General features: G+C 48.2%; 1 protein-coding gene across 2 annotated transcripts in view; it reads left to right on the top strand.

Moving 5' to 3' along the window:
* ATF6 (activating transcription factor 6) overlaps window positions 1–19,491 on the top strand; it is a 94,261-nt gene that overhangs the window by 4,381 nt on the left and 70,389 nt on the right. The window contains exons 1-7 of one of the 2 annotated variants that reach the window (XM_023521482.1): window positions 1,160–1,235; window positions 1,496–1,572; window positions 4,197–4,284; window positions 6,010–6,116; window positions 9,070–9,199; window positions 10,056–10,259; window positions 17,377–17,591. In XM_023521482.1, the coding sequence (XP_023377250.1) occupies window positions 1,175–1,235; window positions 1,496–1,572; window positions 4,197–4,284; window positions 6,010–6,116; window positions 9,070–9,199; window positions 10,056–10,259; window positions 17,377–17,591 (882 nt within the window). In that variant the 5' untranslated portion in view covers window positions 1,160–1,174. Of the gene's footprint in view, window positions 1–1,159; window positions 1,236–1,495; window positions 1,573–4,196; window positions 4,285–6,009; window positions 6,117–9,069; window positions 9,200–10,055; window positions 10,260–17,376; window positions 17,592–19,491 lie in introns of those variants that run through there. The other variant, XM_023521483.1, reaches the window with a different exon arrangement.

Consider the following 19,491-nt stretch of genomic DNA (forward strand, 5'->3'; position numbering starts at 1 on the left):
TCTGCCGGAGTTGGTTCCCCGCTGTGCAGTCGCTGTTTCTCCTTTTGGATTTGATTACTGTTTGGGGGCAGATAATCCGACATGATACCAGTATCCTGTTCCTCGCGGAACCTCCGGCCAGCAGCCCTGGCCTGCCGCGATCACGCCAGCCCATGTCACTACCACTCTAGTGCCAAATGGGGGTCATCCCTTCATTCTGTCTGCGTTGATTAGTTGACGCTGTACCGTACGAAAGAGATTTCTCCGTGTGTGTGTGTGTGTGTGTGTATTTCATCATGGACCATTGATTCCTGTGTGATTCAGTGGGTTGTAGTCTGGTACTCATTTAATTTGGATGCTCAGATTTTCCCAGACTTGACCAGCGGGAGTCCATTCGTATCAGCTCTTTTATTCTTTTGATGTGTTCTCCTCATTCTCTGAGAAATTTCCTTATTTTCTGTCACGACAAAGTTTTCCAGTCTCATCCTGCATTTTTTCCTCTTCAGCCCTGGAACTGGCCATTTCTCCAAGGCGCCCGTAGTGGACTTGCGTTTAGTGGAGGGTGGTGTTCAGTTCCAAGGTCTGAGCACAGTGTCGTCATCGCTACTGAGGTGTCGTTGCTGCTAGGACCTTTCAGCGGAAGCTAGTCCTTTTCTGGGAATCATGGGAATAACCTTTCATTATTACTACACACAATTTTTTGCTTATGTTCTGTTTTGTTGGCGGAATGTTTCTGTCATCGGCCGAGTTAACAGACGGCGGGGCAGTTCCTGGGTGTGCGACGTGAGGAAATGGCAGCGTCAGGGGTGTGATGGCAGGGAGGGCGTGGAGTACAGGAGGCGGACCCAGGTTTGGAGAACTTCACAGTTTCTGAAGTTCTGAAAATGGCAGGGAAGGTAGACACTCTACAGATTGCACGGAGGTCAGCTGTCTTTGGCCTTGTCAGCAACTTGACCTCTACAGAAAGTTTCAACCTAGTTCATTGAGGAATATTTTCTGTGTCCACAGACTTCTTGGCTTATAATGAAATCTTGTTAGGAAGTTGGAATATGTTGAATGGTTTGGATGAGTACGCCGTTAACTGTCTAGGCAGAGAATCGGCTGTGCCCCTAACTCACGGGGCTGGCGGACGCGCGGTGCGTGTGCCGCCACCACCCTCGCCTGCCGTCACGGCCGGTCGGCCACACTGCTTTTCATGCTGAGCCCAGAGGCAGCCTCACGATCGGTGTTAGTGCTGTCCCAGAAAGTCACTACCGGTTAGTCCACATGACATGACATAAAATCTATTTTTAAATCTCTGGTGTAAGGATTTTGTTCACAAGATAAAAATTATGTGCAAAACCACACAAGTTAGAAGCCAGCTTCGCGGCGGTCATCGTTCACGCCGTGGGAGGGGAGCAGTAGCAGTGCCGGCTGGCGAGAAACCCTTGCTGAGCTGGTATAGGGGTTCAGAGCTTATTCTCTTTTCAAAAGTTTGACTTGACACTTCATCTCTATTCTTTCCTTTTGTCCAAAGATTCTGCTCTGTTTGCTGAACTTGGCTATTTCGCAGACACCGATGACCTGCATTTGGATGCAGCAAATGAAACTTACGTAAGTACTAGAGGAGAAATACTGAGCAATGTGATATTTCATTTTTACGCTAATTATTGCAAGAAGGTTTTGGGAATAACGGGTTTCGGCTAGTTATTTTTGAATAACTTGGCGTTAAGTAGGAAAGTTAGTGGCCATTTTGTAGTCAGTAAATTTAGGGTTGTGGAAGTTGCATTGGTCTCGGTGCGGGAAGACTTGTGTTTGAGTCCACCTTTGTCTCGGGGTGCTGACTGGCAGGGTGACTTAACTGCCTGCTTCTTGGCTTTTAAGACAACTTTGCTGCATACGGGGGACGGTGTGTTGAGGGGTTTGTTGTGTGAGTCGCAGACCCAGCCGGAGTAGAACCGACCGACTTCCTTTGTAGAAGCTTCGTGTCCTTAGGGTGGAGTGCCTGAGACTCGGACACTTACTCTTTGCTTTCCATTGGTTGGAGTCTGCGTAAAATATCTTCTGGTACCTCGGGTCCTCGAGAACATCTTAGCTTTCTCTTTCCTTTTCCGATTGGTGCACACTCTCCGTACGTGGCATGCCGGCCTGCGGAGCTCTTGTTTGGACGAGGCGCTGTTGCAGTTGGGAGGCAGTGCTGGCGAACAGTGTGATTTTCATCTGCACATCAGTCACATCAGATGTTCACCACTTATTTTTTATGCTCTTCTTAACCTGAGTATAAAAATAGGTATTGCTTGCTCAGAGAGTTTCTCAGACATTTCTTAAAGAACCATTTAGCAGTTTTTTTTTTTTTTTTACAATGAATCAATAGAAGAGAATAAAAACATATTTTTAAAGCGCTGCATGGGATTTTAGTTGCTTTTAATTCTTTTTGAGATAGTTTAGAATGTGGTCTGTTGATTAAATTGACTTTTAATATTGTCTGGTTGCCTAAGCAACTGATATTCTTTTACAACCTCTACAGCCTAAACCCCTCAGGAAACAGTGGGGTAGGTTTGAAAGATTCAGGGAAATGTGGTCCTGATTTTATGACGAACATTCTGACCTTACCCACGTCAGCCCTCCCACCCCTTAGTCTTTCTGGTGTACAGTGGAGGGTTGCAGCAGGTGGGCTCTGAGGGCCCCTTCTAAAGTCAGTGTCTCTTCCACGCGGTAGTTGGGTTTCCCAGCAGAAGTCATTGAAGAGCCAACATATGTAAATACCGACATATTTTACTTGATGTAAACGGACCTGTTAAATTTCCAGCCGCGTAAACCTTACGCTGTAAAAGGTATTTGACTTTTTGGCCGAAGACTGAGTGAGAGTCCTAAGTACGTCATGCCCTACATCGTACAAGGTAAAGCGTGTCGCTGGCCCCAGGCAGGCCTCGCTGCTCGATTTACTTCGGCTGCGGGAGTTAGGGATCTGTTCGGTTGCCGAAAGTGCAGGGCTGCTTAAGTTTTTGATGTGTGGATTCAAATAAGAGAAAAAAAGCAAAGGAGATTGATTTAAAAAGTGCTTCTTTTCGTGATCTTTTCTTCACGTGCACCCCCAGTTTTCTCTGACCTGTACTGGTTTTGCTCAGTGAAGGGCAGCGTGACGAGAAAGCAGTTTCCCTTCTTCCTTCTGTTCCGTTCTCGGTGGAAATAAACCGCACGATGGGTGTTTCAAATCGATGTTATTCTAGAAAGTATTACCAAGCGGTTGTTAATAAGTAATAGATGAATCGTTCCTCTTTGCCTGGGTCTTACTTCCCCTGTTGTTGCTGCTTTATCGTCTGTCACGTTAAGTCAGTGTTGAGCGCCTTTTGACTTAGTCGTACTGTTTATAGCACGTTGACTTCTGTTCCTGTCTCCCTAAGCCCAGACGCTTAGAAGAGGATCTCCAGCCCACACGCGGGCTCTGGACTCATGCATGGGGGGGGGGGGGGGGTGGTGTGTGTGTGTGTGTGTGTGTGTGTGTGTGTGTGTGTGTGTGTGTGTGTCTCTCTCGCATAAGACGGTCACCCAGATGGCTCGGAATGCGCTTCTGAGTAAAAACTGTCATCTTAGTGCAAAGAAATGAAGAGTTCCTCTAAAAGGCTTGTTGACCCCGTTTGAGAAACTTAATTTTATCTTGTAGGATTAAAAAAAATTTAGGAATTGTATTTTAGAAATTTCAGAAGTATAGGACAGTAAAAAAAAAAGATGAAAATGACCATCTTCCTCTGAGTCTCTTCCTTCCAGTGTAACGTTGGGTACGTTTGAAGGTTCGGTTAAAATCTGCGATTCCTGCGTGTCTTTGCAAAACCCTGTGTTCTTTCTGTTGTCTGCGGATGTGATGTGGTGAACAGGCATTTGATTCAACTTGTTTGCCTTAATGGCAGTGCGAGAATTTACTGGGTTTCCCTTGTGACAAAAGATGTGTTTTTGTGACTTTCGTAATGGCTCGTGCCCACTGAAAAGAATGAGACCTAAGGAGCCGTGTCGCTGCGAACCCCTCACCTCCTGAGTAACCGCTGTGCTTCAGGTAGCTGCGTCGGTTCACCCCGAGGCCCTCCGAGACGGTGTCTCTGCGTGAACCGATGGACTTGGACCATTATTTGTCCTGCGTTGGGTAATAGTAATTATTTATGGCAGATCGAGTCTGACAGTTTGATAGTTTGATTTCTGGATGTATATATTCTAATATTCTTTTGCTGATTTGAAACCTACAGGAAAATAACTTCGATAATCTTGATTTTGATTTGGATTTGATGCCTTGGGAGGCAGGCATTTGGGACGTCGACAACCAGCTCTGTACAGGTAATGATGTTTTTCATTGGTAAGAACTTTAAAATGACTCATTTTATTTTGTAGTTCGGTAATAGTCAAAATTAGGTGGAGTTATTGGGCTGCTTTGATGGGTTAAAAAATTCCAGGGACGGCACAGGCTACTCTGGCATGGCCATGAGTACACAAGTTCCCCGCCATGGCGGACACAAAGAATTTCAGACTTGTGTTTCAGTCACATAAAGAGTTTGTATCAGAAATATTTTTGAATTATGTATCATACCTCCATAAGAGAGGATGCTGAAATCCAGACAGAATGTAGGGAATCGAAGGGGAGAAGCTTGGGGTTACCAGATCGGGGCCTGTGCATGTGGTGTGCGTGCTCTGAAGAGGTGGGTTCGGGTGTGCTGAACGAAGCTGGAACCTGCAGCAGACGTCGCTTCGGGGGCGAAGCTGATGGGGAGGTGGAGAGGCCCGTTCCCCTTCCCCTGTCTTCAGCACCCTCCTGCCGTCCCCGTCAGCAGGCCGCAGCGGAGGCCCGCGGTGGGGCCTGTGTTCGTTTGCGCCTCTGACTGCAGGAGGCGGACGTGGAGCCGAGGCGGTGGGGGAGCCGCCGGCACGTCCCTGCCAAGCTGCAGCCGTCCGCACCCCACACTCCTGTCCCCTTCGTGTTTGGTGTGCACAGGTCCTGCCGGATGCTCTCTTCCCACATAGAGTGTGGGCTGCGCAAATGCCAGTGCTCTGCTCACTACTGCTCGTGTAATGAACGACCCTAAAACTTTGTGGCCTTGAAGCAGCCACCATTGCATTATGCTCCCTCGAAGCTGTGGGTTCAGGAATTTGGACAGGTGTACCGGGAGGCTCGTCCGTGCTCCGTGATGTCTAGACGTTCCGCTAGGGAGTTGAGCTGTGTAGCGTGACATCTTAGGATCTTCACTGCCGTGTCTGGTGCCTGGGCTGACTTGACCCTGAGGACTGCCCACGGGGGTGCCTCCACATGGCCTTTCTGTGTGGCTCGGCCTCCTCCGTGTGGCGCCCTAGGGCGGTCTGACTGCAGAGGCCCCAGCGCGCGTGCCCCAGCGCACGAGGATGCACGTCGTCGCGTCACTGCCGTCCTCGAGTTTACTGAAGGGCACAAGCCCGCCGGGACTCAGGCGGACGGGAGTAGACGCCCCTGCTAGACGGGGAGGTGGCAGGAGCACATTCTGGATCATGAGGGACCATGGGACGTTTTGCAGCCAGCTTTGGAAAAGACAGTCTGCCTGCCGCGGGGTCGCTCCCCTCGTAGGGGCTCAAAGCATTATTATAAATAAGTTAATAGGTCCAAAGAGAGGAACGTTTTTGTGAGTTTTAATTGTATTGCCACAAACGCTTCCCTAAAAAAATTCTTTCTTGTTTCTTATATTTTTAAAAACTTGTTCTTTGGGAATCCATGCTTTTTTGCATATGGTACAATATTCACAAGGTCCGAAAGGTCTGTAGAGTGGAAACGTGCCGCCCCCTGCTCTTGCTCCTCAGGGAGAGGGGGTGCGCCCGAGGCACCCCGTGGCCGGTTTCTCATGGCCACCCTCCGGAGCGGGGGGCCGGGGGAGGCGCACGGCTTCGCACGCACACGTCATCGCCCCCGGCGACGCTGCTTTCTGCACCTTGACCGTAGCTGCCACACGACTGGATCGTGAGCGCAGGCTTTGCCTTCGTTCTTGCTCCACCCTGAGTTTGTGCTGTCCAGTGAGAACATCTGTGCTCTGTGTTTTCCAGTTAAAGATATTAAGGCGGAACCTCAGCCACTGTCCCCAGCCTCCTCCAGTTGTTCAGTCTCATCGCCGCAGTCAGCGGACTCGTGTTCTTCAACCCAGCATGTTCCCGTAAGTAGCCAGCCTTTCACGGTGGCTGTGGTCACGAGGCCCTCTGGACAGGGCGAGCATGGGGGCGCGGTTGGCATCCGCTGCGTGTGCTGTGACCGAATCTCGAGTCTCGAGGAAAGGCGCCGGTCTCCGTCTTGCCCTCCTTGCTGTCTTTGTGCCATCCGTGTCGTTGGTCACTTGTCTCATCGCCCTTCACCAGTCCCCAGGGTTTTTTGTCTGTTGGCTTACTGTCTTTCGCCCCAGCCACCCCCTCTCCTCCCTGTAGAATGTGTATTCTTTGAGGACACGGAGACCGAGTGGTCACGACTCCTTCGGTGTCGAACCCGGGGTGGTCTCCCTCGCTCAGCGGGGCCCAGAACTGCCTTTTGAATGGCTAAGACTTTCACAGAGGTCTGGTGGCTTCTTAGAAATGATTCTCTTCTTCATCCAGATAGACGCTCTGAGTCCTGGAAAAGGGAGTACTCAAAGATTTAGGTATTTTTTGGAACGAGGCGAGGGAAAATAGAACAATTCAGATTAGTATTTGCGTACGCTGCATCCGTCAGGCTCTGTCCCAAGCTGTCCTCTCCTGTTGTCTCCAGGAGCCACCTTTGCCGCCCCTGCCAGGCTATTGTCAATCTCTCCTGGAGTCAGTCAGTGGGACTCTCGCTGGTCTCCCTGCCTCCCCGCTCCCCAACCCCTATTAGAAGAATTTTCAAAGAGGAATCTTTCAGAATCGTGGATTTGGTTGTGTCAGCCCTTTGCTAAAAACCCACGCGTGACTTCCCGACCCCTCCGGGGGGGCGAGCCGCGTCCTGGGTGCCGGGTCCTCCGTGACCTGGCTCCTGCTTCCCTTTCCAGTCTTGTGCCTTTGTTTCCTCCACCTTCGGTCACACTGCCCTTCGCGTCAGCGTGCAGGAGACCCTGCCAGAGCGCCCGCTCAGCACTGAGCCCCCGTGCGAGGTTGCACTCTCGTGCATTTCCACCAGCAGTGTGCAAGGGGGCTGGTTTCCCATCGTCACTACACAGCATACTTTCTGCTGCTTTTCTAGGAGTGTGATTGGGCATCTTTTCATAAATCTCAAATGCACAAAGCATTTTGCATTTTTTTAATGAACTGACCATTCAGATTTTTGTCCAACTTTTCAGTAATTGTACTGGTCATTTTCACCTCAATTTTTAAAACATTTTATTACATATTAGGATTATTAGTCCTTAGTTGGTGAAATAAGTTAAAAGTATTTTTTCCTCCAGTTTGTCATATGTCTTTAAGCTTTATTTTATTTTTATAGCCGAATATCGATCTTTTACTGCTTTTTCTTTGGTCCTTCAAAGGAGGGTTTTCACCACTCAGAGGTTATGTTTTTATTCTTGTTTTCTTGCTTACGTTAATTTTTTGTTTGGAATAGTCTCAAACTTACAGAAATGTTATAAGTACATTGCAAGGAACTTTTTTTCCCTGAACGTTTGTGAGAGGTTGCCAGCCTGACTCCCTGTCGCCCCCAAGTACTTTAACGTCTCCTTCCTACAAACAGGATGTGTCTTATATAACCACGATGTAGCTTCCGAAATCAGGAAATAAACACTGACACATCACCGTCATCTAATCGTCCATTCCCATTTAGATTGTGCACATTGTCCCAAAGATGTTCTCTAGTCCAGCAGAACGATGTAGAGTCACACATTATGTGTGCTTGTTTTGTCCCTCTAATCTCCTGCAGTTGAATCAGTTCATTCTTCCTTGCCTTCTGTGACCTTGTCAATTTTGGAGGTTAGAGACTAGCCATTCTGCAGAATGTCCCTCGATTGGGTTTGCCCGATGCTTCCGCAGGAGCAGAGTCAGGTTTTCTGTCTGTGGCAGGGGATCACGGAGGCGACGCCGTCTGTCTGGCTTTTGCCGAGGTGCCACACCATTTCCACGTGTCCTGTCACTGACGGCACGGCGTTCATTCTGTCCCACGACCGCGGCCCTGTCTGCCAAGCTCTCCCACCATGAGGCTGCCCTTTCTCCCTTTGCCATAATAAGTATTTCGTGGGTGGGTATCTTAAAACTATGTAAAAGTGTCTTCTTTCTCATCAAACTTTATTTGTTTTTATCACTTTGGACTCACGGTCCGATTTTATGACAGGTAATTATCACTAATTCTGTATCTTTTAACTTAATGCTCTATTTTTTACCATAAAATATTATAATTATTGTTCAAATTTGTTTTTTATATTTTCTGGGGTTTTTGACTGAAAGGGGGCCTATGTCATGCAGAGAGTGAACAAGTATCCTCTTAAATTTTCTTTTAATAATCTTGTAGATTATTTCAAAGAGGATATGATGTAGATATTTTGCCCATTTCGTTATTACATATAGCATTATTTTCTCTCAGAAAAGAAATGCCACTTTTACGTTAACTTTCTTGATTCTAACAAAATGAGACATCCACTGACTATTAAAATATTTATGGAAAATGTTAATATTACCTTTATACATCTCTATTATCAATTCACTCATTAAATAAAAGGCAAGAGCCCTGCTCCTTTCGGTGTCTGTCTTTTGAAAACATTTGGGCGGTGTTAGTAAATAGAAAGGGATAGAAATAGTGAGAATTATTTGCTTTTGAGACTGAACAAGAGATTGTGGGGAAAGGATATTGGCATTTTACCTTTAGCCTTTTACTGTACTAAATGTTTGTGCAACTAGGAGCCAAGTAAAATGTGAAGTTCGCAGAGGAAACGCAGAAGCAGATAGTACTTCGCATACACCTGCCTTCCGAGTTGTTCTTCCTCAGTGGTGACAGACAGGTCGCGACTATTAGTCGCGGTGTCTTAGTACTTACTATACAGCGTTCCCAGTACACGCCACCTTGGCCCGAGGGTGTCTGGGAGTGTTTCTCTGTTTACGCGTGGACCTTGCCTCTCTTTCTAAGCGGTTTTTTGCTCAAGGGTCGTATTCCTCTGCTGAATTTGTGTTATTTTGCTGCAGGAGGAGTTGGATTTGTCTTCTGCCCCCCAGATGTCCCCGCTTTCCTTATACGGCGAGAGCTCTAACGGGCCCTCCTCAACAGAGCCAGCCAAGGAAAGCAAGCCTGTCACTGGTCCCAGGAGCAAAACCGGTATGACTCCATCTCCTAACTGCTGTCACTTCTGATCTAGACTGAGCTTCGGTTCCTTCTTCAAAGGAAATATCGGATTAAGTATACGTTAGTAAGCTGGCCTTTTGTTTTCAGATTAGTGGACCTAGTTGGTTTGTTATGGATGACCAGTGTGGAGAGAAGGACACTTGACATTGGACCTAGGCCCCGTCATCTTCGGGGTGGAAGGCAACATGTCAGTTCAAGATACTGAACGTGAGGGCCATTTGGCTGTCGCATTTGTTAGCTCACTGATCTCCAGGCTTTAAGCGGTGGGTTTAGCGGTCCTCCTCTACTGGTTCTTGTCCCTCCTCCCCAAGCCGCAGCTCGGCCCAAAGGGGGGACCTCATTCCAGCTGTCAGAGAGGTAAGTCCTGGGGACGTCCCGTGCAGCACGGCGACGGCAGTTGGTGCCGTCTTGCTTTAATAATACGTATGGTTAAAAACGATGTTTGACAGTAGCTAAGAGTAGACTTTGAAAGTTCTCGTCACAAGAGAAAGTAATTTTGTAACTGTGGATGTTGACAGATGTTAACTAATCGTGGTGATCATTTTGTGATGCCAACATCAAATAGTTACCTCGTATACCTGAAACGAATATAACGTCACGTATCATTTATGCCTCCATGAAAGAAAAGGACTTTTCTTCAGCCCCTTGAGGTACAGAGTAGCTGTGCTTAACTCCAGTGAAGGGCGGTTGCTCAGAGGTCAGGATAACCTTAAGAGAACCTACTTCAGAGGTCCAGGTGTGGAGAAGGTGCATCATAGAGTCTGTGTTTTAAGATTTAATTGCCTTCAGGTTGATTTGTGGTTTGTTCGTTTGTTTGTTTGTTTTCCAGAAAATGGACTGACTCTGAAGAAAAAACTTCAGATGAATTCAAAACCTTCAATTCAGCCCAAGCCTTTATTGCTTCCAGCAGCGCCCAAGACTCAAACCAGTGCCAGCGTTCCTGCGAAAGCCATCATCATTCAGGCACTGCCAACTCTCGTGCCGCTGGCAAAGCAGCACCCCATCACCAGCATACACCCCGCACCTGCCAGAGGTACCGGAGTGGCTTTCAGGCTGCGTGTGTGTCTATTTGGGCCACTAAGGCTTATGCCCTATGATTGTTTCAATTCAGGTTATCGGCTTCGAGTCCCTACTGTCATCAGGGGTTGTCCTTGGTGTAGGGTGATGCAGAGATGCTAACGTGTGGTCCCTGTCCCAACAAGAGAGCTGGCCACCCAGATCCTCTTCTTCCAGTTTTAACTGTGGGCACACCTGTCTGCAAGGCACATGGTTTTACACAGCCACTTGTAACGAAGGAGAAAATCCGGGAATCTTCTTTGGTGCCATTTTATTCTGAGATTTTTGTGCGTTTGAACTATTTTGCTTTTAAGGACAGGTCAGTATTTAACATGGTTCGTTTCAGGTCTAGTAGGTGTGTTTTGGCCGTGAAATCAGGCCGTTAACCTCGGAGGAGGCAGCACGGTTCAGTAAACAGTCTGGAATGGCTGTGAGGCGGGGCTGCGAACTCTGCTGCTCGTGTAGAACATGCGTGTTTCCACGTTTTGTCCACCAGATGGCCTCACATGCTTGATTCTACTAGAAGTCGAGGCCAGTATTGAAAGTAGTTCAAGGTTGAGGATTTGGTACTGTTCGGATTTAGGACTTGGAGGTCGTCCGGCAGATTACTCATCACCGTGCTTGGACTGACACGTGTCCACACGGGTAAGGGAAAACGCGTGCGGCCTCTTCCCCGGGGGTTGAGCTCGCTGGCCGAGTAGGACTCTGTTAGTGGGTAGGCCGTAAACAAACACCCATGTCGCGTTTGCTTTCGTGGCTGTGTTTCCAGCCATGGCCTGTTAGCTCATTTCTTTGGATCGGTGTATACAGCAAGGGTGCCGCCGAGGGTTTGCTCCTAGCAGACCGCGGGGGGTCTCAGCATTGGGGGGGTCTCAGCGTTAGGGGGGGGTCTCAGCGTTAGGGGGTCTTGCTGTAGCAGGAGAACAGACTGCTCTTTTCTGAGCGGGGCATCCGTTTCAGAAACCTGAGTCACACTCTGCTGGGAACGTCACTGCTTTCCCAGGGTCTGCGGGGCGGGGGGGGGGGACTTTATGTTGGGCGGCACGTGCTCATAAGGCACTTGTCGGTTCTTCTGGTACCATCTGGAGACATGGTATTATCATAACGTACAGTTTGAGTGAGACTCGGGAGAGAGGAAGAAGGAAAATACAGGAGAGGCTTCTTCCCGTTAATCGATGTAGGCTTCGGTGGTAACATTTTACCAGTAGAGAAGAGGAAGTCATTCTTGGAGGACGGCATCGATGTCTGTGTTCTGGAATGCGAGGCCCGCCACGGATGAGTCCAGTTTAGTTTTCTGACTTGACGGTATCGCCCCTGTCTGTAAACCCCCCTTGTGGCCCAGCTTGTCTGGCCACTGTCCCTGATTCTCTTGTCGTTCCTGGTTTCTTGGCTCATACTCTCCTCTGCCTGGAACAGCTTCCGCCTGTTTCCATACCTCAGTCCTGCACATGATCTAGACTGAGCTTCGGTTCCTTCTTCAAAGGAAATATCGGATTAAGTATACGTTAGTAAGCTGGCCTTTTGTTTTCAGATTAGTGGACCTAGTTGGTTTGTTATGGATGACCAGTGTGGAGAGAAGGACACTTGACATTGGACCTAGGCCCCGTCATCTTCGGGGTGGAAGGCAACATGTCAGTTCAAGATACTGAATGTGAGGGCCATTTGGCTGTCGCATTTGTTAGCTCACTGATCTCCAGGCTTTAAGCGGTGGGTTTAGCGGTCCTCCTCTACTGGTTCTTGTCCCTCCTCCCCAAGCCGCAGCTCGGCCCAAAGGGGGGACCTCATTCCAGCTGTCAGAGAGGTAAGTCCTGGGGACGTCCCGTGCAGCACGGCGACGGCAGTTGGTGCCGTCTTGCTTTAATAATACGTATGGTTAAAAACGATGTTTGACAGTAGCTAAGAGTAGACTTTGAAAGTTCTCGTCACAAGAGAAAGTAATTTTGTAACTGTGGATGTTGACAGATGTTAACTAATCGTGGTGATCATTTTGTGATGCCAACATCAAATAGTTACCTCGTATACCTGAAACGAATATAACGTCACGTATCATTTATGCCTCCATGAAAGAAAAGGACTTTTCTTCAGCCCCTTGAGGTACAGAGTAGCTGTGCTTAACTCCAGTGAAGGGCGGTTGCTCAGAGGTCAGGATAACCTTAAGAGAACCTACTTCAGAGGTCCAGGTGTGGAGAAGGTGCATCATAGAGTCTGTGTTTTAAGATTTAATTGCCTTCAGGTTGATTTGTGGTTTGTTCGTTTGTTTGTTTGTTTTCCAGAAAATGGACTGACTCTGAAGAAAAAACTTCAGATGAATTCAAAACCTTCAATTCAGCCCAAGCCTTTATTGCTTCCAGCAGCGCCCAAGACTCAAACCAGTGCCAGCGTTCCTGCGAAAGCCATCATCATTCAGGCACTGCCAACTCTCGTGCCGCTGGCAAAGCAGCACCCCATCACCAGCATACACCCCGCACCTGCCAGAGGTACCGGAGTGGCTTTCAGGCTGCGTGTGTGTCTATTTGGGCCACTAAGGCTTATGCCCTATGATTGTTTCAATTCAGGTTATCGGCTTCGAGTCCCTACTGTCATCAGGGGTTGTCCTTGGTGTAGGGTGATGCAGAGATGCTAACGTGTGGTCCCTGTCCCAACAAGAGAGCTGGCCACCCAGATCCTCTTCTTCCAGTTTTAACTGTGGGCACACCTGTCTGCAAGGCACATGGTTTTACACAGCCACTTGTAACGAAGGAGAAAATCCGGGAATCTTCTTTGGTGCCATTTTATTCTGAGATTTTTGTGCGTTTGAACTATTTTGCTTTTAAGGACAGGTCAGTATTTAACATGGTTCGTTTCAGGTCTAGTAGGTGTGTTTTGGCCGTGAAATCAGGCCGTTAACCTCGGAGGAGGCAGCACGGTTCAGTAAACAGTCTGGAATGGCTGTGAGGCGGGGCTGCGAACTCTGCTGCTCGTGTAGAACATGCGTGTTTCCACGTTTTGTCCACCAGATGGCCTCACATGCTTGATTCTACTAGAAGTCGAGGCCAGTATTGAAAGTAGTTCAAGGTTGAGGATTTGGTACTGTTCGGATTTAGGACTTGGAGGTCGTCCGGCAGATTACTCATCACCGTGCTTGGACTGACACGTGTCCACACGGGTAAGGGAAAACGCGTGCGGCCTCTTCCCCGGGGGTTGAGCTCGCTGGCCGAGTAGGACTCTGTTAGTGGGTAGGCCGTAAACAAACACCCATGTCGCGTTTGCTTTCGTGGCTGTGTTTCCAGCCATGGCCTGTTAGCTCATTTCTTTGGATCGGTGTATACAGCAAGGGTGCCGCCGAGGGTTTGCTCCTAGCAGACCGCGGGGGGTCTCAGCATTGGGGGGGTCTCAGCGTTAGGGGGGGGTCTCAGCGTTAGGGGGTCTTGCTGTAGCAGGAGGACAGACTGCTCTTTTCTGAGCGGGGCATCCGTTTCAGAAACCTGAGTCACACTCTGCTGGGAACGTCACTGCTTTCGCAGGGTCTGCGACGTGGGGGGGGGGCACTTATTGTGGGCGGCACGTGCTCATAAGGCACTTGTCGGTTCTTCTGGTACCATCTGGAGACATGGTATTATCATAACGTACAGTTTGAGTGAGACTCGGGAGAGAGGAAGAAGGAAAATACAGGAGAGGCTTCTTCCCGTTAATCGATGTAGGCTTCAGTGGTAACATTTTACCAGTAGAGAAGCGGAAGTCATTCTTGGAGGACAGCATCGATGTCTGTGTTCTGGAATGTGAGGCCCGCCATGGATGAGTCCAGTTTAGTTTTCTGCCTTGACGGTATCGCCCCTGTCTGTAAACCCCCCTTGTGGCCCAGCTTGTCTGGCCGCTGTCCCTGATTCTCTTGTCGTTCCTGGTTTCTTGGCTCATACTCTCCTCTGCCTGGAACAGCTTCCGCCTGTTTCCACACCTCAGTCCTGCACACCCGCCGGGACCGACCTGGGCGCGCGGGGCGGGGGGCGGGGTATGACAGCCCGAGGGTTGCGGAAGCGGGTGGCGGGTAGGGACAGGCGATGCTGGGGCATGGGTGTGCCGTGGGGGGTGGGGGCAGAGGGTGGGGTCCTGTCACGAGCCTTTTGGGGAGAAGATAGAGCAGATCACTGAATGGAGGATAGAGGTGCAGTGACTTGCCCACGTCCTTCCGCTGGTGACAGGCGGAGTCAGGACTGAGCCCAGGCGGTCCGGCTCAGTCGGTGTGCCAGTCACGGTGCTGTACTGCCTCTAAATGAGGCTGGACAAGGCCCTGATCTCAGGCTTTCTGTCCCATCGTGGAGTTAGCAGCTCCGTAGCGGGAACTGCGAGGACTAATGACTCAGTCGTCCATGCGGCGCCCTATGGCAGCTGTCACCCAAAGGGTAATAATGCGCTGAATAATAGCTGGCTGACGTTTAAGGTTCTGCTTTGTACCGAACACTGCCCTGAGGACCGAAGTGTGTTTTCTTGACCCTTACGTCTCCTCCGTGAGGTGGGGTGCTGTTATGAACTCCATTTACAGATGAGAAAATTAAGACAGAGAAACCACGCAGCAGAGTCACACGCCAGAGTGCGAGGCGCTCAGTAAATGTCCCATACCTGGTTCGAAACCTTTGGGGATAGTTGGAAGGAAGAACAGTCACAATAGTGAGTCCTGCTTAGTCAGCGACATGCAGTGTGCTGTCGTCTAGCCATGACCAGTCGAGGGGACTTCATGTAACGGCAGCGAGGACCCGGGACGGGCAGGCGCCTTTGGGCGACCTAGCCCTTCCCACGTTGGGGGCGGCAGTGACCTCAGGGCCCAGAGGGTGCTCTGCGGGTCAGGGCCCAGAAGCCACTGTGAGAGCTTTCAGTCTTTTCTTGAACACGGTAATTGAAATTTTGTCGTTTCTCCCCATTCTGCCTTGAGCCAGACGGGCCCTGATTTAGGTGCTGGGTTGTCTGAGGGCAGCTGGGCACTCTGCGGGGTGGGCGCGCTGTGCCCTGGGAGGGGAGGGGGCAGCAGGACCCCAGCCACACTGGCCTCTGACTGGCCAGGGGCGGCCGCTTGCCTCCCAGGAGGCAGTTCTCTGCAACGGGGTAGCGATGGCCCCACAGCAGACGGTGCTCACTTGGCTTATTTTTCCTAGTTAGTGTTAAGAAATATGACAAACCCCCTGCCTGTGTCACCTGCCAATGCTGTGAGCCTATGACTAGGGCTAGAAGGAGGACCCTGTCTTTGAAATGCCTTAATTCATGTTTACCATGTCCTGCAGTCTGTGGAATAGTCCCAAATTCGTTGAACAGTGTTTAGGTTTTTGGAGTCTTTCTGTGGTAATTTTTTAAGCTGGGAATGTGTGGAACACTGCTTCTGATAATGGTCTTCTGAAAGTATCAGTTTCAGTCAGTGGTTCTCAACCGTGGACTTGACCCTGGGGTATGGGTGGTGGGAACAGTAGCCAAGGGTCTGTGTGCCGGTGTTCGTGGCAGCATTTGCTGTGGACTGAATCACTAATTGTGTCATGTGTCTCTGTGTTGTTTTTCAGATGTTGTAGCTACGCTTCTGATTAATAAACTGCAATTTCATTGTAAATCATTACCGAATTCTTAATGGCCTCTTCTCTTCATGTACCTTCTCAGTCCAAAAAAACGAAAGGATAGCCATGGTCACCTTGGGTGACGTGGTGTCTGATGGACGGAGCAGCACTGGCATTTAGGGCAGGGCCCTTGGTTTACGTTTCGGGTTGTGATGAGTCTCTTTCTCCGGAGTTACCAGATTGACTGTGATTTCTGAGTAATTAAAAACCCTGACACTTGGTCATATGCTATTTATTTTACTTGTTAATTATTTTGACTTGCGTATTGCCCTAAGCATATTTATATCAGCTTATGAGTCATTTCCTCATTTATGTTTCTATTTCATAAAAAGTTATTTTAAGGGAAAATGAGAAGATAAAATATTTAGTGACCATTTACACGTTTACACCCAAGTGAATTGCACATATTGCAAATTTATGAAATTATTTTTAGATCTTTCTTAGTAATTTATCTGGGACAAAATGCTATTAAATTCTACTTTTAGTATGCTTTTTGAGGCCGTCAAAAATATATGTTGATTTTATAGAAGTGATTTTTTGAAGCTAAAACAGATGTTCTTAATAAGTATTCTGAAACATTTTTTTTTTAGTTTTCCTTGATCCTTTGAAATACGGAGCTGAGTTTTACGTGGGTCACATTATCCTGTCTGAAAGTATAATAATTTTTTTTCTTAAAGACAAATTATAAATATATATGAAATTTTAGTTTCTGTTACTGCAATACTTTCAGTTTGCTAGATAGGCTCCAGCCCCTGTGGCTGTTAGGTGAGGCTCTCAGCACCTTACAGAGTTGGCCAGATCTGAAGGGAGATGTGTAGCAGGCAAGTAACGTTTTTAATAGACCAGCGTTAGGAGTTAAACGAGTCTTCTGTAGGTTATCGATACTGATTCTCATCAGATTATTATAATTTAAACCATGGTAAATGTGAAGATTAAGATTTGTAGGCCATTTTTGCAGGGAAGGGAGTTGGTGTTATCTGCAGATTAATTTATATCACAGGTTTGTTTCTTGTGCTTGTTAGCTGGGAATTCATCTCAAGTGGTTTTTAACATTTTTGATATTTGTAGCCTCTTGTTCACTCATTGAGTTAATGAATCTCTGTTCATATATTTTTTGGTATTGTACGTATTTCTAAATTCCATTAATTTGAAATATATGAATTCATTATTAAACGGCTATTTATAATATGAAAAATCCTTTTATCCCTAATAAATTTCAGAAATTAATACTTAGAGAAATCAACTTAATGCTTTGCAAATTTAGTATGTGAATGAATGAGGAAAAATATATGGAAATACACTGTTAACGATAACTTCAAAGGGAATGAATTTAGTTGGTTTCATTGAAGACACAGCGAAGCCATCGTGCGTGCGCTGCTGCCGAGTGTGTTTTAATTGGTGGTTCGGAACCGTCAGTGCGATCTCACTGTTCCTGTGTCTGCAGGGGCGACCTAAGCGGCGACCGCTTTCGATGCCTCAGTGGCCGAGCCCTCTGACCCCTCTTCTCTGTCTCCACCGCAGGTCCGACCGTGCTGCTGTCTCAGCCCGCCGTGGTCCAGCTCCAGGCCCCGGGGATGCTGCCCTGTCCGCAGCCAGTGCTTGCTGTGGCGGCGGGACAGCTTCCTAATCACACGGTGAATGTGGTCCCGGCCCCTGCGGCCAGCAGCGCGGTGACGGGGAAGCTGGCTGTGACTAAACCTGCCCTGCAGAATGCCGTGAGGAGCGTGGGTTCAGATGTGAGTTTTGACACTTACTTAGTGCTTCTTAATGCCCGATTTAAAAAAGGAAAACAGAAACAAGAACAACAGACTTTTGTTTTTGTTGCTTTGTTTTCGTTTTTGAAAGTTTGTTGCTAGCGTGTCAAAGTGCTGACATGGCATACCGGGCCTTGGGTGGAAAACGAGGGTAGGGTTTGCTGTGTCAGGGTCCCGGTGGCTGAGGTGTGCGGCGTCCGCAGGGGTCCGACGGGAAGGGCGCCCGTCTGGTCCTCACCCCGCCCCCCGCCACGCCGCCTGTGGGGTTCTTCGCTGTTTCCTGACCCAGATGTTTTGGGCAGCCCCTCAGTGGGAGTGTGCACACTGCTTTTTAGTCCGCGTTTATGTGTAGCATCTCTGGGTTTACCGAAGTGTTTTCACCGCTGCATGATGACTCGCTACTCTTAGGAATTCTGTCTCTTCATGATTATTTGGCACGTTCCCATCTCTGCATACCTTCAAGTTTTCTAGCACGTTGTGGGGTTTTTTTTTTAATAATTTGTAAATCACAGAAAATTTCATAAGATTTACCACCCCCTAAAACCGGTTATAATGCTTGCCAGCTAGCTAGTTCTTGCTTTCTTTAAAAGTGATATGAGATACCTCATGTTGTGTATTAAACAGTAATTGGACATCATGGGCCTAAAGTTTAATGAAAGTCAAATGATCAGTCTAACAGTGGATTCTCTAAAATTGTGATTGGGAAAGCAAACCCTCTGATTTCTTTAAAACATAAGTTGACGTTACTGGTTGTTAATGCTGCCACTCTACCTTCCTTAGGCATAAAAAAGTACTTTTAAAATCCTGTGATCCATTTATGGTGGTTTATCAGACTAATGACTGGCCTATCGCAGTTTATTAGCTGCATGTCAGTAGCCCACGCAGTTGCGGAACTGCCCGCTGCTGCGTGAGCTCCGCGAAGCGGCCTTCGGCAGCAGGGTCGAGAAGGCCTGTTATCCGGCAGAAGCAGAGCAGCCTCACTGCACAGTTCTGTCGTCTCTGCAGATAACAGGAGCAGCCTGCGCCAGGACGGGGAGGGGCGTGCGTGTCGTGGGGGAGCGGACACGGATGGTGCGGGGTCAGGCTTGGCCGCGGTGTTAGTTTCTTTCGAGGACTGGAAGCGGCAGGCACGGGGCGTGTGGCGCTTAGGCAGAAATACTCAGTGTGTTTCAGTTCAAGACGAAACAATGCGACGCTGGGATTTGCTCTAAAGGGCTGTCGGGAGGTGATTCGCGCCAGCCAGGGAACAAGCCGGCAGAACGTCGCCAGTCATTCGAATTGGCTGCGTCACCTTTCTCTCTTCTCGGTGTTTGGGATAATTTCCGTAGTAAGTAAATGAACGACAGTAACAAAAATCTAAAAATATTCTGTGATAATTTTAATTAAAAAGTTGTACAACCAATAAAAAAAAGCGTATGTTTTTTCACAGGAAACAGAAGGTAAGAGAGTTTAAGAATGATAGAAGAGGATTTTAAAAAAAGATGCCTTAAAATTTCCTTTTAGTACTCTTTAAATTATGAATTTGAATGTTTCTCCTGCAATACTCCCAAATAGAACAAGCGATGAGAAATATTCAAAGTTGTTGTTACATAATGTGTTAGGACATTTAAAATATTTATCATGAAATTTAGACATGAAAAAAAGTAATGAGTAATCAGAACTTTTCAAGACTAAGCGACAGTCTATCACAGCTGTCGAGAAGTAGTAACATCATCTTAGTGCACTCACAGAATTGTAGCGTCTGATCGTGGGACAGTCCGGAGGAACTTAGCTGGCCGGGGCGTTCGTCTGGAAGCCTGGCCCAGGTAGAGGAGTGGTCTCGGTAGACTGAGGAAGAGAAGGCTGCGGGTGGCGCCATCTTCTAGGGCCCGGGGGGTTGTCG

The sequence above is a fragment of the Pteropus vampyrus genome, unplaced genomic scaffold, assembly GCF_000151845.1.
Source record: "Pteropus vampyrus isolate Shadow unplaced genomic scaffold, Pvam_2.0 Scaffold304, whole genome shotgun sequence".
Taxonomy (NCBI): domain Eukaryota; kingdom Metazoa; phylum Chordata; class Mammalia; order Chiroptera; family Pteropodidae; genus Pteropus; species Pteropus vampyrus.